Below are 27,248 nucleotides of genomic sequence, written 5' to 3'. Positions count from 1 at the left end.
TACATTGACTTCTATACACCATAGCCCCTCCTCCCTGCTGCACACAGCTCTCCTATTGGTTAATAATAGCCGGATCGCATAATCGTCAATATTCGTCTGATGAAAAAAAAAGATCCTACATTTATATATAATAAAATTATCCTACATATTCAAAAATGTTCAGTTATTTATTTTGACTATTTCACCAGCCATTTCTTTGTATACTTAATTTATGTTCAATCAACGCCAATCAAACTCAACATTTCTCCACCACAGCCCTTCCCATTGGCCGACACCAGTCACATGGTCACCACCACCACCACCACGGCAGCCTATCGGAGCTGGCGGGGGCGGGCCCTCTGCGATTGGTCAGCCTGGTGCTGGCTCTCTCCGCCCACTCCGTGTTCGAGGGGCTGGCCCTGGGCCTGCAGGGGGAGGGGCCTCAGCTGGCACGCCTCTTCCTGGGCGTGGCCATCCACGAGAGCCTGGCCGCCGTGGCGCTGGGCGTCAGCATCGCCAAGGCAACGCTGCCCATGAGGTAGGAGCTCATTAGCATACTTAACGAGGTAGGAGCTCATTAGCATACATAATGAGGTAGGAGCTCATTAGCATACTTAACGAGGTAGGAGCTCATTAGCATACATAACGAGGTAGGAGCTCATTAGCATACATAACGAGGTAGGAGCTCATTAGCATACTTAACGAGGTAGGAGCTCATTAGCATACTTAACGCGGTAGGAGCTCATTAGCATACATACCGAGGTAGGAGCTCATTAGCATGTCAGGACATAGAAGTCCCATAGTCAGGACGTAGAAGACATTTGTAGAATCTGATCTCAGGTCAGAATGGGTTAATCAGACCAGCAGCGTGTGTCCAGTGGAAACCTCGTATGAATCTGATCTCAGGTCAGAATGGGTTAATCAGACCAGCAGCGTGTGTCCAGTGGAAACCTCGTATGAATCTGATCTCAGGTCAGAATGGGTTAATCAGACCAGCAGCGTGTGTCCAGTGGAAACCTCGTATGAATCTGATCTCAGGTCAGAATGGGTTAATCAGACCAGCAGCGTGTGTCCAGTGGAAACCTCGTATGAATCTGATCTCAGGTCAGAATGGGTTAATCAGACCAGCAGCGTGTGTGTCCAGTGGAAACCTCGTATGAATCTGATCTCAGGTCAGAATGGGTTAATCAGACCAGCAGCGTGTGTGTCCAGTGGAAACCTCGTATGAATCCGATCTCGGGTCAGAATGGGCTAACGTATTCCATACGTTGTGGCTCTCTGCAGGGACGCCGTGAAGCTGGCGCTGGCGGTCAGCCTGATGATCCCGCTGGGCGTGGGCGTGGGCATGGGCATCGAGTCGGCCAGGACGCTGGCGGCGGGCGTGGCGTCGCTGGTCCTCCAGGGCCTGGCGGCCGGCACCTTCCTGTTCGTCACCTTCTTCGAGATCCTCCAACCCGAGCTGGAGCAGAAAGACCACCGGCTGCTCAAGGTGCTGTTCCTCGTCCTGGGCTACGGCCTGCTGGCCGGCCTGGCCCTCGTTAAGTGGTGACGACGCGCTTAACGAGCGGGGCGTGGCCCTCGTTGAGTGGTGACGTTGCGCTTAACGAGCGGGGCGTGGCCCTCGTTGAGTGGTGACGTCGCGCCTAACGAGCGGGGCGTGGCCCTCGTTAAGGGCTCGTTCACACGTATCAAACACCAATCGAGCAAATGTTTGGTGGTTTTTTTGGGGCCACCACAATGCTTTTCCAATTAATGGAAGTCACATGGTTTGACCAAACATTTTTGTTTGATGAGGGGGGAGGGGCAGAACGCCACCAGCAATCAGCAATCAGACACAGATGTTTGATCAAACCATGTGACTCCCATTAATTGGAAAAGCATTGTGGTGGCCCAAAAAAAAGATGACCAAACATTTTCTTGATTGGTGTTTGGTACGTGTGAATGAGGCCTTAAAGGGATTGTGACATAATTTTTCTTATTTCTTTTTTAGGTTTTCTGAGCTCAATTGCACCCAAAAAAACCCTGAACTTTTAGCATTCAGTAGATGTTCTGTGCTCTGGGGTTTTCTGGGTCAAAACAGGTGCTCTTGAGTTTCCTGAGCCTACAAATCCCATATATATGTCAATGGGATTTTTGCCTGTTTTCATTGCAGCTCAGAAAGACTTCCAAACCCCAGAGAAAACTCCAGACCACAGAAAATCCTGAAAACTGAATGTTCAAAGTTCAATTGTAATTGAGGTCAAAACCTAGAAGAAAAACGAAAAATATAAATAAATGTCTTGAAACCTTTAACGAGCTGGCCTGGCCCTCCTTAAGTGGTGACGCTGTGGATTCTAGGAGCTGGGACCCGGAACCCGGTCCTCTTTCAGACCCGGTTCAGAGATTGAAGAAACGGATTCGGTTCCATCGTATTTGGACTGAAGCCAATAGAAGTCTATGTAGGAGAGCCTCCATTGGACTGAAGCCAATAGAAGTCTATGTAGGAGAGCCTCCATTGGACTGAAGCCAATAGAAGTCTATGTAGGAGAGCCTCCATTGGACTGAAGCCAATAGAAGTCTATGTAGGAGAGCCTCTATTGGACTGAAGCCAATAGAAGTCTATGTAGGAGAGCCTCCATTGGACTGAAGACAATAGAAGTCTATGTAGGAGAGCCTCCATTGGACTGAAGACAATGGAAGACTATGTAGGAGAACCTCCATTGGACTGAAGCCAATAGAAGTCTATGTAGGAGAGCCTCCATTGGACTGAAGACAATGGAAGACTATGTAGGAGAGCCTCCATTGGACTGAAGCCAATGGAAGTCTATGTAGGAGAGCCTCCATTGGACTGAAGCCAATAGATGTCTATGTAGGAGAGCCTCCATTGGACTGAAGCCAATAGATGTCTATGTAGGAGAGCCTCCATTGGACTGAAGCCAATAGAAGTCTATGTAGGAGAGCCTCCATTGGACTGAAGCCAATAGATGTCTATGTAGGAGAGCCTCCATTGGACTGAAGCCAATAGATGTCTATGTAGGAGAGCCTCCATTGGACTGAAGCCAATAGAAGTCTATGTAGGAGAGCCTCCATTGGACTGAAGCCAATAGATGTCTATGTAGGAGAGCCTCCATTGGACTGAAGCCAATAGAAGTCTATGTAGGAGAGCCTCCATTGGACTGAAGCCAATAGAAGTCTATGTAGGAGAGCCTCCATTGGACTGAAGCCAATGGAAGTCTATGTAGGAGAGCCTCCATTGGACTGAAGCCAATAGAAGACTATGAGCCTCCACTGGACTGAAGCCCAATGAACAGAGTTCATGTCTTACTCTATGGCTTTGGTTCCGTAGATTCATGTTGAATAATGATTGGGACAAACCCCTGTGAAAGCACCAATAAGTTTGGAACCTTATTGGTGAAAGGCACCGGTTCTAGAACCTAAATTGTTCTGGTGGAAAAGGGGCCTCAGAGTCGTGTCTGTGTGAAAAACCCAGACGCTCTGAATATCCTATTGTCCAGCTCAGCTCAGCTCAGCTCAGCTCTCAGAGCATATACGTGTGAACGGCACCCCCTACAGCACGGTGCTCTCCGCTGCAGCGATGCCAAAGAAACATCTGGTTCCGATGTCGTCTTTTCGATTTAACTCATTCCCTGCCAAGAATGTAATTCGACGTATTTTATTTTTAAAGCCCACACCGCCATTTTACAGCCAATAGAAAATATTTATTTTGACCCGTTTTATCGATGCACTCCGATGCCATAATGCTGTAGTGTGTGTATATATATATATATATACATATATATATATATATTTAGGAGAGCCTCCATATATATATATATATATATATATAAATTATTTCTTTGTATATATTTCTTCGTGTTTCACCCTGTCTTGCTGAGGTTTAGTTTCCTGGTGAAAGAGCGTAGTGGTGTGAGCTGATGTAATCATTCCCACGGCAGTTCTTCTCAACCTTCTTCACATCAAGGTCCATTGTTGTTTACGGACCTTCAGGAGGCCTAATTCACCCAATAATATGTTGTCGGTGGATTAGATGTTGTCCACATGCTGTATCGATGTTGGTACCATTAGGTTCCAACATCGTTCCTTGGAGCAACCACTCCAAGGAACAGCAATGTCCATGTTAACCTCTGTGACTATGTATGTTACTATGAGTACCAGTAGGGGCAAAAGTGGCACTGTTGTGCCAGAAACACAGAGAGAGAGAGAGAGATAGTGTTGCCTGCTAATGAGAGAGAGAGAGGCGGGGGGGGGGGGGGGGGGGGTGCAGGGGGAGAGGGGAGTTGCACCACTCAGTTCACACAGGTGTGATTTTTTCATTCATACTCTGTCAGCGTGACACACTGGACATGGCTGATCTACAAGCTATCGGCGCAACGCACTCTGAGCTTGTAGATCTGCCTTTTATTCGTTACTACTGTAAAATACAACTCAGGCTTTACAGGGTTAAAAATGGCCTTTATTTAAATTGCCGTCCTGAAATTGTTTAATGTCCTCACAAGTATAGCAGTGCTTGACGTTATTTACTGATTAATTAATGTCCTCACAAGTATAGCAGTGTGTGACGTTATTTACTGATTAATTAATGTCCTCACAAGTATAGCAGTGTGTGACGTTATTTACTGATTAATTAATGTCCTCACAAGTAAAGCAGTGTGTGACGTTATTTACTGATTAATGTCCTCACAAGTAAAGCAGTGTGTGACGTTATTTACTGATTAATTAATGTCCTCACAAGTATAGCAGTGTGTGACGTTATTGAACTGATTAATTAATGTCCTCACAAGTATAGCAGTGTGTGACGTTATTGAACTGATTAATTAATGTCCTCACAAGTATAGCAGTGTGTGACGTTATGTACGATTTGTACGTGTGCTGTAATCAATCCGTACGATGCTGGTATATATGAAGTCATGTAAGGTTTTATGAAGTCATATAAAGTTATATAAATCCAGATATATATGCAGTTGAATGAAGTTATATTGCAGTTATGTAGTTCCTGAACCTTTGTTTGGCCGTGCACCCCCCCCCCCCCCCCGCCATCGACAATGAAGGGAAATTTATTAATTACGTCATATTGTCTCTTTATTGTTAACGGCGTTTAATGTTTGTGTTTGCACCGTTTGTTTTATATCACCTAATCAACCGTAGCCTTTAATATATTAGCGCGTGATTTTTAATATGATTAAATCCCAGAGTGTCAGTGCACTGAGACACACGCAGCTGCTGTATATTATATAGTCCCACAGCTGCTCTATACATCTCCTTACAACAGTGTTTTACTGCTCTATACATCCCCTTACAACAGTGCTTTACCATATTTTTGCCGTTTGTGTTAAATAACTCCATAAAACCACCACTTTGTCTTTTGTTTTAATGCCCCAACCCAACGTGGAATGACCTCATAGCTTAAATTAAAGATCTGTTATCTCCCATAACATACGGTCAATTTATATCTCTGACTGAAGACTTACCCCCAGGTGTCTGCAAACATTATAATTCATACATGGCCCACCTTCACTTAATGTGGCCCTCATGCATTGAACATTGTTGATTTCATCCGAACATTATTGATTTCAGCAAATGACTTGTATTACTTGTAATGGTATTGTCTTTTTTCTGTTGTCCAATTAATTTGTATTTCGTTCAAAAAGTTAATATAATTATCTAAATGCATTTGAAATTAAATAAAAATGTTACTTTTCAGTATTCCAATTCAAAATGAGCAAAAAAAAATATTCGGGATTTCAAGTATAGCAAAAAAAAATGCTGATCTACAAGCTCAAAACACGTCACAGTGCGACACGTTTTGAGCTTGTAGATCAGCTATTTGTGGCCCCTCTCTGGAGTGAGTGCGGAAATATAGTGGCCCTCTCCATCTGCCCTGTATTAGATCACACAATGAGGAAATGTTGCTGTTCTTTTTTGGGTTTTTTGTTGCTTTGAAAATGTTGTATTATGTTGTACTGTATCTGGAAGACACTGCAAACGAGGAAAACCACAATGTCTTAAATTAAATAACATAAATAAAGGGTTGAATTAATGGATGGATGGATGAATGCCACGCCCCCCGGGGGAACCCCTGACTGTTATATGAAGTTATATTAAAGGGACACTTCACCCTTTTTGCAAAGAAATACATGTTAATGACGTTTAGAAGCTTTAGAACACTTTCCTGGGGGTCTTTATGTGTGTAATATGTGGTTTTAGATATTTTAGATTGTAGCAGATTCCCATAATTATTTGGTGCACTGCTCCTCCTTGTGGATAGGGGGAGAGCTGTCTTACTGAGACAACATGTAGTCCAACATGTAGACCAGTCCATTCAGCATTTAAATGGGCATTGATTGATTGAGGGGACCTAAATCAAGGTAGCACCAAAAAAAACAGAACCCTTCAACTGAAACCATGTGTTTTTTTATTTTTTAACCTCAAATCTAATCTAAGGCAAAGCATCAATCTATTCTGTTGCTAGTTTGACAACTTCAAATAGTCTCTCATCTTAACTTGATCTACCGGTAACTATATACTAACTGAAAATATCCACACCGTGTCGCACGGTGTGAGCTTGTAGATCGGATATTTCCAGAGGGGGCGGGACTGTTTCCATAATGAAAGACATGCTGGCTGCCTGTGGGCGACCTCCCAGTCAGCCTGGAACTCAGACCCAACCTCCTCCCCTCCTCCGAGGTTTGGGGTCAGCCTGGAACTCAGACCATGTGGAATACTAGGTCTGGTGACACTCTGACGAGGAACATGCAACACCTGCTGCATGTCGCCAGGTCTGTGTCCCACGCTAATCCTCTTAGCTGTCCGCTAAGTCTGTGTGTGTGTGTGTGTGTGTGTGTAGGCGTGCTGCCCCAAATGTCCCCTCCCCCTCTCCCCCCGGCTAATTAACCTGAGCCCGGTTCTCCTCCTAATCCTCCAGCTCCTCAGGTTTCCTCCTCCAGGCTCTCCTTCAGACTAACGGTCGCTCTCCTCTCAACAACAACGACGACAACGACAAGGACGCACGAGCGGCACAAGCTTGGACCCTCTTGTAGGACGCCAGGCCAAGGTCGTCCGCGGTAGCAGCAGCAGCAGCGCTTTGCGCTTCGTTTAAAGCGTTTATGCTTTGATTCCGTCTTCGTTCGGCTTCGTAACCGCCGGGGGCGTCGTGGCATCGCCACGGAGGATTGCGTGTTTCCGTCTTGGCGTTCTCTCCCTCCTCGGTCACTGCGGTCCTTCCTCCTCCGGAGCGGTGTTGATATCGGAAGGTCGCTATAGTTCGTATCCCCGGACCAGCACGTTTAAAAAAATTACCACCGCTGAAGTGCCCTTATTGGATATAAGGCATTGAACCTCTAACATGAAATGTTCTATGAGCAGGGCCTGGCTGTAAACAAGTTCTTGAGCTTAGTCCAGTTACCCTGCAGGGTAAACGTAGTACCTTTCCTTTCCTTCCTCCTTTGATCCGGGTTGTGACCGCGGGGGGGAGGAAGGGGGGGGTGGGAGTGTGGTGGTCTCCAAAAAAACATAACGGGAAAACTGGCAGAAGAAAAAGACTCGCCGCTCGGCTCGCCGCACGGACCCAAAGACTCCAGACCAAAAGACTCCTCCATCGACAGAGACTTGAGAAGAAGAAAAGATGTTTCATTTCTGAATGCTCACAAAGTGCAGCTCGGCGCTCTGTGTGAGGTCAAAGGGCTCGGGGTCAAAGGGCACGGGGTCCTCTGTGCTCAAAGTGAGGTCAAAGGGCTCGGGGTCAAAGGGCTCGGGGTCCTACAGGGACCTTCATTCCTTCCTTCTTTCTAGTGCCGTCGTGATAGACCTCATTCTCGGGCCTTAATTAATGACCTAATTAATTAATGGCCTAATGAATTAATGACCTTAGTGGACCCGCTATAAGATGTTTACTCGGCTATAGTTGGTTTTTTTAATGTCTCGGCTTCTACGGTAGTTTCTGTGGTTTTTTTAATGTCTCGGCTTCTACGGTAGTTTCTGTGGGTTTTTTAATGTCTCGGCTTCTACGGTAGTTTCTGTGGGTTTTTTAATGTCTCGGCTTCTACGGTAGTTTCTGTGGGGTTTTTAATGTCTCGGCTTCTACGGTAGTTTCTGTGGGGTTTTTTAATGTCTCGGCTTCTACGGTAGTTTCTGTGGGGTTTTTTAATGTCTCGGCTTCTACGGTAGTTTCTGTGGTTTTTTAATGTCTCGGCTTCTACGGTAGTTTCTGTGGTTTTTTAATGTCTCGTCTTCTACGGTAGTTTCTGTGGTTTTTTAATGTCTCGGCTTCTACGGTAGTTTCTGTGGTTTTTTAATGTCTCGTCTTCTACGGTAGTTTCTGTGGGGTTTTTTAATGTCTCGGCTTCTACGGTAGTTTCTGTGGGTTTTTTTAATGTCTCGTCTTCTACGGTAGTTTCTGTGGGTTTTTTAATGTCTCGGCTTCTACGGTAGTTTCTGTGGGGGTTTTTTTTTATAGCGTTTTAGTTTTTAATCGAATATCAAACCAACCCTGGGGAGCGTCTGGGCTCCGACATGGAGGAGCTGCTACTTCCGTCGGGGGAGGAAGAGTGTCGCTCCAACCACAGCTCCCAGTTCGTCCCCGAGGAGCCACGCAAGACCTCCGTGGAGGAGAGGTTCAAGGTAGGAGGATTCCTCCATTTAGACCTGAGGTGAATAGAGCACCGAAGTCCTGACGTAACTCGCTCATCCCGACGATTCCCCTGGTTCACGGAAGTAATTTCTCTATGGAGAATAACATGAGGTGATCTTAATATCGTCTACTATAAGCGTTGTGGTCCAAAAATAAACAAGCTGTCTCTGCGTTATTGTCAGGGAGGTGTCTCTGTATCGTTTGCAACAGTCAGTCACTCATATATGATACAGTCTGCTTCTAGCGAAAATCTAACTAATTCAGCAGCAGTAACATTAGCGTTTTCTCTCAGTCAGTTGATTCTTCATATCCATATGAGTGAAGCGGCCGGGGTGACATGTTTATTTTTCAAACACAGTTCTTATGTGAGGCGATCTAAAATCGCCTCAATGGGGATTTCAATGCAACTAAACAAATACTGTATGAACCTGGGGACTGACGCCCTCTACTGAAAGTGACGTCAGACTTCGGTGCTCTATTCTACAGTTGTCTAAATCATGACGGTTTTCTCAAGTGTTTCTTTGCCAGTGTTTTCATGTCAAGGACCCCCAAACATAATATGAATTTGGCGGCCGACCCCCCCCCACCTCCCCCCCCCCATAGGGACCCCTTAGAAGCAAAGATTTGAGTTAAAAACGTTTGCTCTGAAAGAATATATAATTATTCAAACTTTTGCGCCAGCTTGTAGATCTGCTATTTTTCAATAGCTAAAGTATAACATGATGCTTAAAACACCAAGAGGGGGCACGGTGGCACACTTGTTAGTGCTGTCGCCTCACAGCTAGAAGGTCCTGGGTTCGATTCCCGCTCGGGGTGCTGTGGGTGCTGGCGGCGTGTTCCCTCCTCTGCGTCATCAGTGCCCATACCCGAAGGCGGGGTTGGCGAAAGGACCTGTCTGTGTGGAGTTTGCATGTTCTCCCCGTGTCCCCTAGGGTAGGTATACCCTCACAAAAACATGCAGTAATCCTGGTCTCTAAACTGCCTCCCCCTGGCCAGCCGGGCGCCTGATGGAGGGGAAAGGAACTGGTTGGAATAACGTGTTCCTTCCACGCGCTACGTCCAACCAGGGAAACTCCCCCCTGTCAGGTGTAAAGGAGCAACTTGGACACTCAGGCATGAAGGAAGCATGAGTTCAAGTCCGTTGCTCTCCCCTTGTCCCCCATATATGGGGACTAGGTTGGTCTCCCCTTGTCCCCCATATATGGGGACTAGGTTGGTGGAGGGTGTGTAGAGCCCAGGATCACATTAGATGATTGACACGGGGGTGAAAAATGGGTTACAAAATCGTGGGATAAAAAATATATTAAAAAAAAAAGAAACACCAAGAGGGGTTCCCGTCTAGAATGTGTCAGGGTGGTGGTCCCCAGTTCAAATCTGTTGGAGTCGCGGCCTGAAAATGTTGAGAACCTCTGAATGAATCGAGGATGGTGATTCAAACATGGATGAATGACGGATGCTTTTTGTCCCTGCAGAGTTTCCTGAAGGACACCAGGGGCTTCAGACACAGCCTGAAGAACTTCTGCAAACGCAACGGCCTTCTGACGCTGTCTGTGATCGCTGTGATGACGGGCTGTGTGCTGGGCTTCATGCTGAGAGGCAGCAAACTGTCTATACAGGTAAATATACCTACCTATACTTGCCTACCTACCTCTACCTACCTACCTACCTACCTACTTCTACAGTACCTACCAATCTACCTATCTACCTACCTAGCCTGGCTCAGCCAGCGTGCTTTCTGGTCTAGAGGGGCAGGCCGTGCTTGGAGCAAGCACGCATGCACACACGCACACACACACACACACACACACACACACACACACAGAGAGAGAGAGCTAGCAGTGTTTATCTTTTACACGTACCATATTAGGAGGCCGGCTCATTTAACAGGCTGATGCCCTTCAGCTGCCTCACGACCACAGAGACCATGGATATTTGTTTTCTCTGGTCACCATGGAAACCAGGCGATGGGAACACGCTGTTTTGTTTGGTTGCCATGGAAACCAGGCGATTGGAACACGCTGTTTTCTCTGGTTGCTATAGAAACAGCTGTAGTGTCTGTGGGACGGTGTGACCTCTGAACCTCACCACTCAGGACCCTTTTTCCACCAGTTTCAGTTATTTGTAGTTCTTCGTCCATGAACGAGTTCCCATTGGGAACCGACCGGTGGGAAAGGGTCCTCAGTGTGGTCTGTCACTGTGAACCTCTAGTCAACCTAAGTGTCTGTTATTTCACGTGAATAATAGGTCGTTATGAATGACGGATTGTTAACAATCAGTTCATGAACACCAAATGTCGGCAAACGATGTCTACCAGAGGATCAATGTCCCCCAACGGCAGGGACAGGAAACAGCACGCTGCGTGAGACTAAAGACACAGGAAACAGCACGCTGCGTCAGACTAAAGACACAGGAAACAGCACGCTGTGTCAGACTAAAGACAAAGGAAACAGCACCCTGTGAAACTTCCTGTTTCCTGTCTCCATGCTACTATCTTCTTCCTGTTTCCTGTCTCCATGCTAATATATACTTCCTGTTTCCTGTCGCCATGCTAATATCTACTTCCTGTTTCCTGTCTCCATGCTAATATCTACTTCCTGTTTCCTGTCTCTAGGCTAAGATCTACTTCTCGTTTCCTGGAGAACTGTTGATGAGGATGTTGAAGATGCTCATCCTGCCTCTCATCACGTCCAGGTATGATGTCACTTCCTGTCTGTGACATCACGTATCATTCTGATTCTCTCCAAAGAGATGATCACATGCATCATATAACCAGTAAGACGCGCAAACGCGGGAAGCGAACGCAGCTCGTACATATTTGGGTTTTGGACGTATAGCTGCTTTTGGGACTCCTTATATGGTTATGGCTGAGTCATGGTGACGTAACAGCGGGACAGACACTTGCATGCATCAATCACAAACAAATCACTCAGCTCCATATATGGGCACAAAAGCGGGACAGACAGACACACAGACACACACACAGACAGACAGACAGACATGATCTGCTAGGTCTCATAGTTTGCAATCACTGCGTTCGCAATTATTCAATTCCATTATAGTATTTATTTTTACCTTCAACTACTTCCTACTAACTTCAAGCTCACAGCGTGTGATTGGTTGATTGATTGATTGATTGATTGATTGATACTTTATTAACAGTTTGCAAACAAGGCACGGTGGGACAGATTCATACCAGATAATGTTCAAAGCATAACTATAACTCAGAGATTGTAATTTAATGTCAAACTGTAAAGACAAACAAAATGCCCACAGTAAAAACCCTGCCCATTGGGGGTTAAAAACAGCCAAGCAGTGTGAGCTTGTAGATCTGTTGTTTTCCAAATAGCCCATTCTACTGTTATGTTTAAATGGCTTAAAGGGCTTTGAGCTTGTTTTCATAGAGCGGCTGAGTGTTGAGTGAAAGGTTTTTAATATTTCTGAGTGTACGTCCAGTTTAATGTCCGCTCTGTAACCCTCCATATCTCCAGTTTAATGTCCGCTCTGTAACCCTCCATATCTCCAGTTTAATGTCCGCTCTGTAACCCTCCATATCTCCAGTTTAATGTCCGCTCTGTAACCCTCCATATCTCCAGTTTAATGTCCGCTCTGTAACCCTCCATATCTCCAGTTTAATGTCCGCTCTGTAACCCTCCATATCTCCAGTTTAATGTCCGCTCTGTAACCCTCCATATCTCCAGTTTAATGTCCGCTCTGTAACCCTCCATATCTCCAGTTTAATGTCCGCTCTGTAATCCTCCATATCTCCAGTTTAATGTCCGCTCTGTAATCCTCCATTTCTCCAGTTTAATGTCCGCTCTGTAATCCTCCATATCTCCAGTTTAATGTCCGCTCTGTAATCCTCCATATCTCCAGTTTAATGTCCGCTCTGTAACCCTCCATATCTCCAGTTTAATGTCCGCTCTGTAACCCTCCATATCTCCAGTTTAATGTCCGCTCTGTAACCCTCCATATCTCCAGTTTAATGTCCGCTCTGTAATCCTCCATATCTCCAGTTTAATGTCCGCTCTGTAACCCTCCATATCTCCAGTTTAATGTCCGCTCTGTAACCCTCCATATCTCCAGTTTAATGTCCGCTCTGTAACCCTCCATATCTCCATTTTAATGTCCGCTCTGTAACCCTCCATATCTCCAGTTTAATGTCCGCTCTGTAACCCTCCATATCTCCAGTTTAATGTCCGCTCTGTAACCCTCCATATCTCCAGTTTAATGTCCGCTCTGTAACCCTCCATTTCTCCAGTTTAATGTCCGCTCTGTAATCCTCCATATCTCCAGTTTAATGTCCGCTCTGTAATCCTCCATATCTCCAGTTTAATGTCCGCTCTGTAACCCTCCATATCTCCAGTTTAATGTCCGCTCTGTAACCCTCCATATCTCCAGTTTAATGTCCGCTCTGTAATCCTCAATATCTCCAGTTTAATGTCCGCTCTGTAATCCTCCATATCTCCAGTTTAATGTCCGCTCTGTAATCCTCCATATCTCCAGTTTAATGTCCGCTCTGTAACCCTCCATATCTCCAGTTTAATGTCCGCTCTGTAATCCTCCATATCTCCAGTTTAATGTCCGCTCTGTAACCCTCCATATCTCCAGTTTAATGTCCGCTCTCTAATCCTCCATATCTCCAGTTTAATGTCCGTTCTGTAACCCTCCATATCTCCAGTTTAATGTCCGCTCTGTAAACCTCCATATCTCCAGTTTAATGTCCGCTCTGTAATCCTCCATATCTCCAGTTTAATGTCCGCTCTGTAATCCTCCATATCTCCAGTTTAATGTCCGCTCTGTAATCCTCCATATCTCCAGTTTAATGTCCGCTCTGTAATCCTCCATATCTCCAGTTTAATGTCCGCTCTGTAACCCTCCATATCTCCAGTTTAATGTCCGCTCTGTAATCCTCCATATCTCCAGTTTAATGTCCGCTCTGTAACCCTCCATATCTCCAGTTTAATGTCCGCTCTGTAATCCTCCATATCTCCAGTTTAATGTCCGCTCTGTAACCCTCCATATCTCCAGTTTAATGTCCGCTCTGTAACCCTCCATATCTCCAGTTTAATGTCCGCTCTGTAACCCTCCATATCTCCAGTTTAATGTCCGCTCTGTAACCCTCCATACCTCCAGTTTAATGTCCGCTCTGTAACCCTCCATATCTCCAGTTTAATGTCCGCTCTGTAATCCTCCATATCTCCAGTTTAATGTCCGCTCTGTAACCCTCCATATCTCCAGTTTAATGTCCGCTCTGTAACCCTCCATATCTCCAGTTTAATGTCCGCTCTGTAATCCTCCATATCTCCAGTTTAATGTCCGCTCTGTAATCCTCCATATCTCCAGTTTAACCCATTTAGGCCTGACATCGAAATTTAAAAGTTTTCTGAAATACCCATGTTTCTTTCAGTGGTGCTCAATATTTCATGTCAAGGACCCCAAAAAATATCTGTATTTGGCCACCGACCCCCATCTGAAAATATGTTGTTCCAAGGACCCCCCATAGCGCGCCACTACGAGCTTATAGGTCTGCTATTTATTTTAAATCGAAGAACGACTGCCATAGAAACATTAGCTTTTTCAGAAAACCGTCAGGATGTAGAAGAATCTGATCTCAGGTCAAAATGGGTTAATGTCAGGCCTGTGGTCCATAGAGTCATGTCTCTGTGTCTCTGTGTCATGCAGTCTGATGTCAGGCCTGTCCTCCATAGAGTCATGTCTCTGTGTGTCTCTGTGTCTCTGTGTCTCTGTGTCTCAGTCTGATGTCCGGCCTGTCCTCCATGGAGTCATGTCTCTGTGTCTCTGTGTCTCTGTGTCTCAGTCTGATGTCAGGCCTGTCCTCCATAGAGTCATGTCTCTGTGTCTCTGTGTCTCTGTGTCTCAGTCTGATGTCAGGCCTGTCCTCCATAGAGTCATGTCTCTGTGTCTCTGTGTCTCTGTGTCTCAGTCTGATGTCCGGCCTGTCCTCCATGGAGTCATGTCTCTGTGTCTCTGTGTCTCTGTGTCTCTGTGTCTCAGTCTGATGTCAGGCCTGTCCTCCATAGAGTCATGTCTCTGTGTCTCTGTGTCTCTGTGTCCCTGTGTCTCTGTGTCTCAGTCTGATGTCCGGTCTGTCCTCCATGGAGTCATGTCTCTGTGTCTCTGTGTCTCTGTGTCTCTGTGTCTCTGTGTCTCTGTGTCTCTGTGTCTCAGTCTGATGTCCGGTCTGTCCTCCATGGAGTCATGTCTCTGTGTCTCTGTGTCTCTGTGTCTCTGTGTCTCAGTCTGATGTCAGGCCTGTCCTCCATGGAGTCATGTCTCTGTGTCCCTGTGTCTCTGTGTCTCTGTGTCTCTGTGTCTCTGTGTCTCAGTCTGATGTCAGGCCTGTGGTCCATAAAGTCATGTCTCTGTGTCTCTGTGTCTCTGTGTCTCAGTCTGATGTCAGGCCTGTGGTCCATAAAGTCATGTCTCTGTGTCTCTGTGTCTCTGTGTCTCAGTCTGATGTCAGGTCTGTCCTCCATAGAGTCATGTCTCTGTGTCTCTGTGTCTCTGTGTCTCTGTGTCTCTGTGTCTCAGTCTGATGTCCGGTCTGTCCTCCATGGAGTCATGTCTCTGTGTCTCTGTGTCTCAGTCTGATGTCAGGCCTGTGGTCCATAGAGTCATGTCTCTGTGTCTCTGTGTCTCTGTGTCTCTGTGTCTCTGTGTCTCAGTCTGATGTCCGGCCTGTCCTCCATAGAGTCATGTCTCTGTGTCTCTGTGTCTCTGTGTCTCTGTGTCTCTGTGTCTCTGTGTCTCAGTCTGATGTCCGGTCTGTCCTCCATGGAGTCATGTCTCTGTGTCTCTGTGTCTCTGTGTCTCAGTCTGATGTCAGGCCTGTGGTCCATAGAGTCATGTCTCTGTGTCTCTGTGTCTCTGTGTCTCTGTGTCTCTGTGTCTCAGTCTGATGTCAGGCCTGTGGTCCATAGAGTCATGTCTCTGTGTCTCTGTGTCTCTGTGTCTCAGTCTGATGTCCGGTCTGTCCTCCATGGAGTCCAAGGCGTGTTGCCGCATGGGCGTCCTCACCGTCACCTACTACCTGTGGACCACCTTCATCGCCGTGATGGTCGGCATCGTCCTCGTCATCATCATCCGGCCGGGCGTCGGCACCGAGTCTGACGGGAACCGCCTGGGAGGAGGACCGGTGATGACGTCCGCCGACGCTCTGCTCGACCTGATCAGGTATGCAACGCACGCGCACACACACACACACACACACACACACACACTGACTGCTCGACCTGATCAGGTACGCAACGCACACACACACACACACACACACACACACTGACTGACTGACTGCTCGACCTGATCAGGTACGCAACGCAACGCACACACACACACACTGACTGACTGCTCGACCTGATCAGGTACGCAGCGCACGCACGCACGCACACACACACTGACTGACTGCTCGACCTGATCAGGTACGCAGCGCAACGCAACGCAACGCACGCACACACACTGACGGCCAAGCTACCCCAGGCAATTTTGCGCTCGTGCGTATGCGTTTACTGCGCGCGTTTACTGCGCGCGTATACAGTGCATTTGGATAGGACCAATACATGTCAATGATACCAGGCTACAGCAGACACACGGATACCGCAGGCCGTCCTACAGCAGACACACGGATACCGCGGGCCGTCCGACGCGTGCTCTAAAAATAGGATCGGTTCTAATGTCTTTGCGTGCGTATAATGCCCCCATGCGCGCGTATCTATATATCGTCCCGGAAGGTCCTTCCGCGCGTCTGACAGATGGATGTGGCCTGCAGGGCATTTGGCTTACGCACGCACGGTCCGCGCGTTTAGAGTAAACGCAGGAGAAAAGCCCGGTGTAGCTTGGCCGTGACTGACTGCTCGACCTGATTAGGTACACACGCAACGCAACGCACGCACTGACTGACTGCTCGACCTGATTAGGTACGCACGCAACGCAACGCACGCACTGACTGACTGCTCGACCTGATTAGGTACGCACGCAACGCAACGCACGCACTGACTGACTGCTCCACCTGATTAGGTCAGATACACACTTAAATAAACACACACACATAGACGTAGACGCTCACACACAAATGCACACACACACACACACACACACACACACACACACACACACACACACACACAGTCTGCTAATCAGGCTGATCAGGTGATTAGTGTATTTTTAGAGATCTCATTGGTTTAGAGGTCTCGTGTTTCACGGATCTCATTGGATCAGTAGATCAGAGAGGTGTGATGTCACGTTGATCGCGTGCCGGCTCATGGTGTGTTGTTAAATACGATAGAACCGATCTTTCTCAATAAAAGCTCTCGTAGCCTGTAGCTTTTATTGAGAAAAATCGGTTTGAGGGAAAAGGAAGTTGCCGCCTGTTGTTCCTGCCTGTCGACTACAAAACAATACTACAACATGACGTAACGATATCATCCTGATGACTACAAAACAACACTACAACATGACGTAACGATATCATCCTGATGACTACAAAACAATACTACAACATGACGTAACGATATCATCCTGATGACTACAAAACAATGACTACAACATGACGTAACGATATCATCCTGATGACTACAAAACAATACTACAACATGACGTAACGATATCATCCTGATGACTACAAAACAATACTACAACATGACGTAACGATATCATCCTGATGACTACAAAACAATACTACAACATGACGTAACGATATCATCCTGATGACTACAAAACAATACTACAGCATGACGTAACGATATCATCCTGATGACTACAAAACAATACTACAACATGACGTAACGATATCATCCTGATGACTACAAAACAATACTACAACATGACGTAACCATATCATCCTGATGACTACAAAACAATACTACAACATGACGTAACGATATCATCCTGATGACTACAAAACAATACTACAACATGACGTAACGATATCATCCTGATGACTACAAAACAATACTACAACATGACGTAACGATATCATCCTGATGACTACAAAACAATACTACAACATGACGTAACGATATCATCCTGATGACTACAAAACAATACTACAACATGACGTAACGATATCATCCTGATGACTACAAAACAATACTACAACATGACGTAATGGTATCATCCTGATGACTACAAAACAATACTACAACATGACGTAACGATATCATCCGCTCCCGACAGGATCATGTAGCCTACCCTAAATTAAATGGTGCCCATGCTACTGGTAGACAGGTTTCTGAACTGCCCACAGTAACAGGCTACTGGTAGACAGGTTTCTGAACTGCCCACAGTAACATTTCTTTCCCATTATTTTTTCCATAGGAACATGATTCCATCCAATCTGATAGAAGCTACATTTCAGCAGGTAAGCTCACAATACTACCTTACTGAATTACGTTAGATTGCGCTCTTCACCATCGTGTGATTTAGGTCTGGGTTTGCTATCCAGTGTAGCCCCACATTTGTTTTGAGTCAGTGTGGATTTGTTCTATTGAGCTCCTTAACATCGGAACGTTCTGTTCATTCAGCTAAAGATCGCCTTGTCCTTAAAGTCTCTTATGTTTCCAACAGTATAAAACAGACCTGGTTCCTTGTCCTCAAAGTCTCTTATGTTTCCAACAGTATAAAACAGACCTGGTTCCTGTCCTCAAAGTCTCTTATGTTTCATAACAGTATAAAACAGACCTGGTTCCTTGTCCTCAAAGTCTCTTATGTTTCATAACAGTATAAAACAGACCTGGTTCCTTGTCCTCAAAGTCTCTTATGTTTCATAACAGTATAAAACAGACCTGGTTCCTTGTCCTCAAAGTCTCTTATGTTTCATAACAGTATAAAACAGACCTGGTTCCTTGTCCTCAAAGTCTCTTATGTTTCCAACAGTATAAAACAGACCTGGTTCCTGTCCTCAAAGTCTCTTATGTTTCATAACAGTATAAAACAGACCTGGTTCCTTGTCCTCAAAGTCTCTTATGTTTCATAACAGTATAAAACAGACCTGGTTCCTTGTCCTCAAAGTCTCTTATGTTTCCAACAGTATAAAACAGACCTGGTTCCTGTCCTCAAAGTCTCTTATGTTTCATAACAGTATAAAACAGACCTGGTTCCTTGTCCTCAAAGTCTCTTATGTTTCATAACAGTATAAAACAGACCTGGTTCCTGTCCTCAAAGTCTCTTATGTTTCATAACAGTATAAAACAGACCTGGTTCCTTGTCCTCAAAGTCTCTTATGTTTCATAACAGTATAAAACAGACCTGGTTCCTTGTCCTCAAAGTCTCTTATGTTTCATAACAGTATAAAACAGACCTGGTTCCTTGTCCTCAAAGTCTCTTATGTTTCATAACAGTATAAAACAGACCTGGTTCCTGTCCTCAAAGTCTCTTATGTTTCCAACAGTATAAAACAGACCTGGTTCCTGTCCTCAAAGTCTCTTATGTTTCCAACAGTATAAAACAGACCTGGTTCCTGGTCCTCAAAGTCTCTTATGTTTCATAACAGTATAAAACAGACCTGGTTCCTGTCCTCAAAGTCTCTTATGTTTCATAACAGTATAAAACAGACCTGGTTCCTGTCCTCAAAGTCTCTTATGTTTCCAACAGTATAAAACAGACCTGGTTCCTGTCCTCAAAGTCTCTTATGTTTCATAACAGTATAAAACAGACCTGGTTCCTTGTCCTCAAAGTCTCTTATGTTTCATAACAGTATAAAACAGAGCTGGTTCCTTGTCCTCAAAGTCTCTTATGTTTCATAACAGTATAAAACAGACCTGGTTCCTGTCCTCAAAGTCTCTTATGTTTCATAACAGTATAAAACAGACCTGGTTCCTGTCCTCAAAGTCTCTTATGTTTCATAACAGTATAAAACAGACCTGGTTCCTTGTCCTCAAAGTCTCTTATGTTTCATAACAGTATAAAACAGACCTGGTTCCTTGTCCTCAAAGTCTCTTATGTTTCATAACAGTATAAAACAGACCTGGTTCCTTGTCCTCAAAGTCTCTTATGTTTCCAACAGTATAAAACAGACCTGGTTCCTTGTCCTCAAAGTCTCTTATGTTTCATAACAGTATAAAACAGACCTGGTTCCTTGTCCTCAAAGTCTCTTATGTTTCCAACAGTATAAAACAGACCTGGTTCCTTGTCCTCAAAGTCTCTTATGTTTCCAACAGTATAAAACAGACCTGGTTCCTGTCCTCAAAGTCTCTTATGTTTCATAACAGTATAAAACAGACCTGGTTCCTTGTCCTCAAAGTCTCTTATGTTTCATAACAGTATAAAACAGACCTGGTTCCTGTCCTCAAAGTCTCTTATGTTTCATAACAGTATAAAACAGACCTGGTTCCCGTCCTCAAAGTCTCTTATGTTTCATAACAGTATAAAACAGACCTGGTTCCTTGTCCTCAAAGTCTCTTATGTTTCATAACAGTATAAAACAGACCTGGTTCCTTGTCCTCAAAGTCTCTTATGTTTCATAACAGTATAAAACAGACCTGGTTCCCGTCCTCAAAGTCTCTTATGTTTCATAACAGTATAAAACAGACCTGGTTCCCGTCCTCAAAGTCTCTTATGTTTCATAACAGTATGAAACAGACCTGGTTCCTTGTCCTCAAAGTCTCTTATGTTTCATAACAGTATAAAACAGACCTGGTTCCTTGTCCTCAAAGTCTCTTATGTTTCATAACAGTATAAAACAGACCTGGTTCCTTGTCCTCAAAGTCTCTTATGTTTCCAACAGTATAAAACAGACCTGGTTCCTGTCCTCAAAGTCTCTTATGTTTCATAACAGTATAAAACAGACCTGGTTCCTTGTCCTCAAAGTCTCTTATGTTTCATAACAGTATAAAACAGACCTGGTTCCTGTCCTCAAAGTCTCTTATGTTTCATAACAGTATAAAACAGACCTGGTTCCTGTCCTCAAAGTCTCTTATGTTTCATAACAGTATAAAACAGACCTGGTTCCTTGTCCTCAAAGTCTCTTATGTTTCATAACAGTATAAAACAGACCTGGTTCCTTGTCCTCAAAGTCTCTTATGTTTCATAACAGTATAAAACAGACCTGGTTCCTTGTCCTCAAAGTCTCTTATGTTTCATAACAGTATAAAACAGACCTGGTTCCTTGTCCTCAAAGTCTCTTATGTTTCATAACAGTATAAAACAGACCTGGTTCCTGTCCTCAAAGTCTCTTATGTTTCATAACAGTATAAAACAGACCTGGTTCCTGTCCTCAAAGTCTCTTATGTTTCATAACAGTATAAAACAGACCTGGTTCCTGTCCTCAAAGTCTCTTATGTTTCATAACAGTATAAAACAGACCTGGTTCCTGTCCTCAAAGTCTCTTATGTTTCATAACAGTATAAAACAGACCTGGTTCCTTGTCCTCAAAGTCTCTTATGTTTCCAACAGTATAAAACAGACCTGGTTCCTGTCCTCAAAGTCTCTTATGTTTCATAACAGTATAAAACAGACCTGGTTCCCGTCCTCAAAGTCTCTTATGTTTCATAACAGTATAAAACAGACCTGGTTCCTTGTCCTCAAAGTCTCTTATGTTTCATAACAGTATAAAACAGACCTGGTTCCTTGTCCTCAAAGTCTCTTATGTTTCATAACAGTATAAAACAGACCTGGTTCCTTGTCCTCAAAGTCTCTTATGTTTCATAACAGTATAAAACAGACCTGGTTCCTTGTCCTCAAAGTCTCTTATGTTTCATAACAGTATAAAACAGACCTGGTTCCTTGTCCTCAAAGTCTCTTATGTTTCATAACAGTATAAAACAGACCTGGTTCCTGTCCTCAAAGTCTCTTATGTTTCATAACAGTATAAAACAGACCTGGTTCCTGTCCTCAAAGTCTCTTATGTTTCATAACAGTATAAAACAGACCTGGTTCCTTGTCCTCAAAGTCTCTTATGTTTCATAACAGTATAAAACAGACCTGGTTCCTGTCCTCAAAGTCTCTTATGTTTCATAACAGTATAAAACAGACCTGGTTCCTGTCCTCAAAGTCTCTTATGTTTCATAACAGTATAAAACAGACCTGGTTCCCGTCCTCAAAGTCTCTTATGTTTCCAACAGTATAAAACAGACCTGGTTCCTGTCCTCAAAGTCTCTTATGTTTCATAACAGTATAAAACAGACCTGGTTCCTGTCCTCAAAGTCTCTTATGTTTCATAACAGTATAAAACAGACCTGGTTCCCGTCCTCAAAGTCTCTTATGTTTCATAACAGTATAAAACAGACCTGGTTCCTTGTCCTCAAAGTCTCTTATGTTTCATAACAGTATAAAACAGACCTGGTTCCTTGTCCTCAAAGTCTCTTATGTTTCATAACAGTATAAAACAGACCTGGTTCCTTGTCCTCAAAGTCTCTTATGTTTCATAACAGTATAAAACAGACCTGGTTCCTTGTCCTCAAAGTCTCTTATGTTTCATAACAGTATAAAACAGACCTGGTTCCTTGTCCTCAAAGTCTCTTATGTTTCATAACAGTATAAAACAGACCTGGTTCCTGTCCTCAAAGTCTCTTATGTTTCATAACAGTATAAAACAGACCTGGTTCCTGTCCTCAAAGTCTCTTATGTTTCATAACAGTATAAAACAGACCTGGTTCCTTGTCCTCAAAGTCTCTTATGTTTCATAACAGTATAAAACAGACCTGGTTCCTGTCCTCAAAGTCTCTTATGTTTCATAACAGTATAAAACAGACCTGGTTCCTTGTCCTCAAAGTCTCTTATGTTTCATAACAGTATAAAACAGACCTGGTTCCTGTCCTCAAAGTCTCTTATGTTTCATAACAGTATAAAACAGACCTGGTTCCTTGTCCTCAAAGTCTCTTATGTTTCATAACAGTATAAAACAGACCTGGTTCCTTGTCCTCAAAGTCTCTTATGTTTCATAACAGTATAAAACAGACCTGGTTCCTTGTCCTCAAAGTCTCTTATGTTTCATAACAGTATAAAACAGACCTGGTTCCTTGTCCTCAAAGTCTCTTATGTTCCATAACAGTATAAAACAGACCTGGTTCCTTGTCCTCAAAGTCTCTTATGTTTCATAACAGTATAAAACAGACCTGGTTCCTTGTCCTCAAAGTCTCTTATGTTTCATAACAGTATAAAACAGACCTGGTTCCTTGTCCTCAAAGTCTCTTATGTTTCATAACAGTATAAAACAGACCTGGTTCCTGTCCTCAAAGTCTCTTATGTTTCATAACAGTATAAAACAGACCTGGTTCCTTGTCCTCAAAGTCTCTTATGTTTCCAACAGTATAAAACAGACCTGGTTCCTGTCCTCAAAGTCTCTTATGTTTCATAACAGTATAAAACAGACCTGGTTCCTTGTCCTCAAAGTCTCTTATGTTTCATAACAGTATAAAACAGACCTGGTTCCTTGTCCTTTAAAGTCTCTTATGTTTCATAACAGTATAAAACAGACCTGGTTCCTTGTCCTCAAAGTCTCTTATGTTTCATAACAGTATAAAACAGACCTGGTTCCTGTCCTCAAAGTCTCTTATGTTTCATAACAGTATAAAACAGACCTGGTTCCTGTCCTCAAAGTCTCTTATGTTTCATAACAGTATAAAACAGACCTGGATCCTTGTCCTCAAAGTCTCTTATGTTTCATAACAGTATAAAACAGACCTGGTTCCTTGTCCTCAAAGTCTCTTATGTTTCCAACAGTATAAAACAGACCTGGTTCCTTGTCCTCAAAGTCTCTTATGTTTCATAACAGTATAAAACAGACCTGGTTCCTTGTCCTCAAAGTCTCTTATGTTTCATAACAGTATAAAACAGACCTGGTTCCTTGTCCTCAAAGTCTCTTATGTTTCATAACGGTATAAAACAGACCTGGTTCCTGTCCTCAAAGTCTCTTATGTTTCATAACAGTATAAAACAGACCTGGTTCCTTGTCCTCAAAGTCTCTTATGTTTCATAACAGTATAAAACAGACCTGGTTCCTTGTCCTCAAAGTCTCTTATGTTTCATAACAGTATAAAACAGACCTGGTTCCTTGTCCTCAAAGTCTCTTATGTTTCCAACAGTATAAAACAGACCTGGTTCCTGTCCTCAAAGTCTCTTATGTTTCATAACAGTATAAAACAGACCTGGTTCCTGTCCTCAAAGTCTCTTATGTTTCATAACAGTATAAAACAGACCTGGTTCCTGTCCTCAAAGTCTCTTATGTTTCATAACAGTATAAAACAGACCTGGTTCCTTGTCCTCAAAGTCTCTTATGTTTCATAACAGTATAAAACAGACCTGGTTCCTGTCCTCAAAGTCTCTTATGTTTCATAACAGTATAAAACAGACCTGGTTCCTTGTCCTCAAAGTCTCTTATGTTTCATAACAGTATAAAACAGACCTGGTTCCTTGTCCTCAAAGTCTCTTATGTTTCATAACAGTATAAAACAGACCTGGTTCCTTGTCCTCAAAGTCTCTTATGTTTCATAACAGTATAAAACAGACCTGGTTCCTTGTCCTCAAAGTCTCTTATGTTTCATAACAGTATAAAACAGACCTGGTTCCTTGTCCTCAAAGTCTCTTATGTTTCATAACAGTATAAAACAGACCTGGTTCCTTGTCCTCAAAGTCTCTTATGTTTCATAACAGTATAAAACAGACCTGGTTCCTGTCCTCAAAGTCTCTTATGTTTCATAACAGTATAAAACAGACCTGGTTCCTGTCCTCAAAGTCTCTTATGTTTCATAACAGTATAAAACAGACCTGGTTCCTGTCCTCAAAGTCTCTTATGTTTCATAACAGTATAAAACAGACCTGGTTCCTTGTCCTCAAAGTCTCTTATGTTTCATAACAGTATAAAACAGACCTGGTTCCTTGTCCTCAAAGTCTCTTATGTTTCATAACAGTATAAAACAGACCTGGTTCCTGTCCTCAAAGTCTCTTATGTTTCATAACAGTATAAAACAGACCTGGTTCCTTGTCCTCAAAGTCTCTTATGTTTCATAACAGTATAAAACAGACCTGGTTCCTTGTCCTCAAAGTCTCTTATGTTTCATAACAGTATAAAACAGACCTGGTTCCTTGTCCTCAAAGTCTCTTATGTTTCATAACAGTATAAAACAGACCTGGTTCCTTGTCCTCAAAGTCTCTTATGTTTCATAACAGTATAAAACAGACCTGGTTCCTGTCCTCAAAGTCTCTTATGTTTCATAACAGTATAAAACAGACCTGGTTCCTGTCCTCAAAGTCTCTTATGTTTCATAACAGTATAAAACCGACCTGGTTCCTTGTCCTCAAAGTCTCTTATGTTTCCAACAGTATAAAACAGACCTGGTTCCTTGTCCTCAAAGTCTCTTATGTTTCCAACAGTATAAAACAGACCTGGTTCCTGTCCTCAAAGTCTCTTATGTTTCATAACAGTATAAAACAGACCTGGTTCCTTGTCCTCAAAGTCTCTTATGTTTCATAACAGTATAAAACAGACCTGGTTCCTTGTCCTCAAAGTCTCTTATGTTTCATAACAGTATAAAACAGACCTGGTTCCTGTCCTCAAAGTCTCTTATGTTTCATAACAGTATAAAACAGACCTGGTTCCTTGTCCTCAAAGTCTCTTATGTTTCATAACAGTATAAAACAGACCTGGTTCCTTGTCCTCAAAGTCTCTTATGTTTCATAACAGTATAAAACAGACCTGGTTCCTTGTCCTCAAAGTCTCTTATGTTTCCAACAGTATAAAACAGACCTGGTTCCTGTCCTCAAAGTCTCTTATGTTTCATAACAGTATAAAACAGACCTGGTTCCTTGTCCTCAAAGTCTCTTATATTTCATAACAGTATAAAACAGACCTGGTTCCTTGTCCTCAAAGTCTCTTATGTTTCATAACAGTATAAAACAGACCTGGTTCCTGTCCTCAAAGTCTCTTATGTTTCATAACAGTATAAAACAGACCTGGTTCCTGTCCTCAAAGTCTCTTATGTTTCATAACAGTATAAAACAGACCTGGTTCCTTGTCCTCAAAGTCTCTTATGTTTCATAACAGTATAAAACAGACCTGGTTCCTTGTCCTCAAAGTCTCTTATGTTTCATAACAGTATAAAACAGACCTGGTTCCTTGTCCTCAAAGTCTCTTATGTTTCATAACAGTATAAAACAGACCTGGTTCCTTGTCCTCAAAGTCTCTTATGTTTCATAACAGTATAAAACAGACCTGGTTCCTTGTTCTCAAAGTCTCTTATGTTTCCAACAGTATAAAACAGACCTGGTTCCTTGTCCTCAAAGTCTCTTATGTTTCATAACAGTATAAAACAGACCTGGTTCCTGTCCTCAAAGTCTCTTATGTTTCATAACAGTATAAAACAGACCTGGTTCCTGTCCTCAAAGTCTCTTATGTTTCATAACAGTATAAAACAGACCTGGTTCCTTGTCCTCAAAGTCTCTTATGTTTCATAACAGTATAAAACAGACCTGGTTCCTTGTCCTCAAAGTCTCTTATGTTTCATAACAGTATAAAACAGACCTGGTTCCTGTCCTCAAAGTCTCTTATGTTTCATAACAGTATAAAACAGACCTGGTTCCTTGTCCTCAAAGTCTCTTATGTTTCCAACAGTATAAAACAGACCTGGTTCCTTGTCCTCAAAGTCTCTTATGTTTCCAACAGTATAAAACAGACCTGGTTCCCGTCCTCAAAATCAACGCCAAAACCATCACGCCCAACTTCGTCTACATCGTCCCCGACGACAACGACCCCAACGGGCGCACCGTGTACCTGGAGTTGACTCCGCCCCCTGACATCCTCTACAAGACCCACCCCGGGACCAGTCAGCAGATGAACGTCCTGGGGATCGTCATCTTCTCCGCTACCATGGGTAGGATTAGTGTTATTGGTACTAATAATAATTATAATAGCTCAAATTTTTATAGCGCTTTTCTAAATACCCAAAGCGCTTTACATAGGAACACTAGGAACAGACTTTAATAAGAAAAAAACAATTCACAATTTACAATGTAGGCATTTAGCAGACGCTCTTAATCCAGAGCGATTAACATTAAGCAAGAACAACAAAGCATGCAGGGAATACATCACATAAAAACATTTATCATGAAACGTGCATATGCTAAGAAAGTAACAGTGGAATACCTATATAATGAAACTATACATATAAACTATACATCTATACTACTATGCTATACATCTGTACTATGACTACATACAATGCAATTATAGTGCTGTCTTCATAACATGCTATAAGTCTGTATCAAATGCTATCCAAGTCTACAGAAATGCTATCTAAGGGGGTGGGGTAAGTGCTACTTATGATGGAGTCTGAAAAGGTGGGTTTTCAGACTACGGTGGAAGATTGAGAGTGAGGCTGCCGTTCTGACTGCAATGGGATGTGCATTCCACAGTTTTGGAGCCAGAAGGGAGAAGATTACCCAAAGTGCTTTACATAGGAACACTATAGGAACGGACTTTAATAAGAAAAAAAAACAACGCAAAACATAACAGATACAACAACAGCACAGGGTTAAAAAGATAAAAGGATAAACGAGGCCTCAGCTGGAGGGAAAGCTATCCCTGAAGAGGTGGGTTTAGAGTGAGGTTTTGAAGGAGAGGAGAGAGGGAGCAACTCTGAGATGGTTATAAGGGAGTTCATTCCAGAGTTTGGGGGCCGAAACATAGAAGGCC

The 27,248-nt window shown here is 43.4% G+C and overlaps 1 protein-coding gene across 3 annotated transcripts in view; it reads left to right on the top strand.

Moving 5' to 3' along the window:
* LOC308320450 (excitatory amino acid transporter 5-like) overlaps positions 1–27,248 on the top strand; it is a 48,023-nt gene that overhangs the window by 7,164 nt on the left and 13,611 nt on the right. For all 3 annotated transcript variants that reach the window (XM_080770868.1, XM_080770869.1, XM_080770870.1), the window contains 7 exons: positions 256–517; positions 1,264–1,468; positions 10,078–10,221; positions 11,217–11,296; positions 15,584–15,799; positions 17,939–17,981; positions 26,220–26,427. In XM_080770868.1, the coding sequence (XP_080626994.1) occupies positions 256–517; positions 1,264–1,468; positions 10,078–10,221; positions 11,217–11,296; positions 15,584–15,799; positions 17,939–17,981; positions 26,220–26,427 (1,158 nt within the window). The remainder of the gene's footprint in view (positions 1–255; positions 518–1,263; positions 1,469–10,077; positions 10,222–11,216; positions 11,297–15,583; positions 15,800–17,938; positions 17,982–26,219; positions 26,428–27,248) is intronic.

This window comes from Protomyctophum bolini (assembly GCF_963924005.1).
Source record: "Protomyctophum bolini genome assembly, chromosome: 8".
NCBI lineage: Eukaryota > Metazoa > Chordata > Actinopteri > Myctophiformes > Myctophidae > Protomyctophum > Protomyctophum bolini.
The sequence above is the reverse complement of the archived record's forward strand: the minus strand, read 5'-3'. Positions and strand labels throughout refer to the sequence as shown.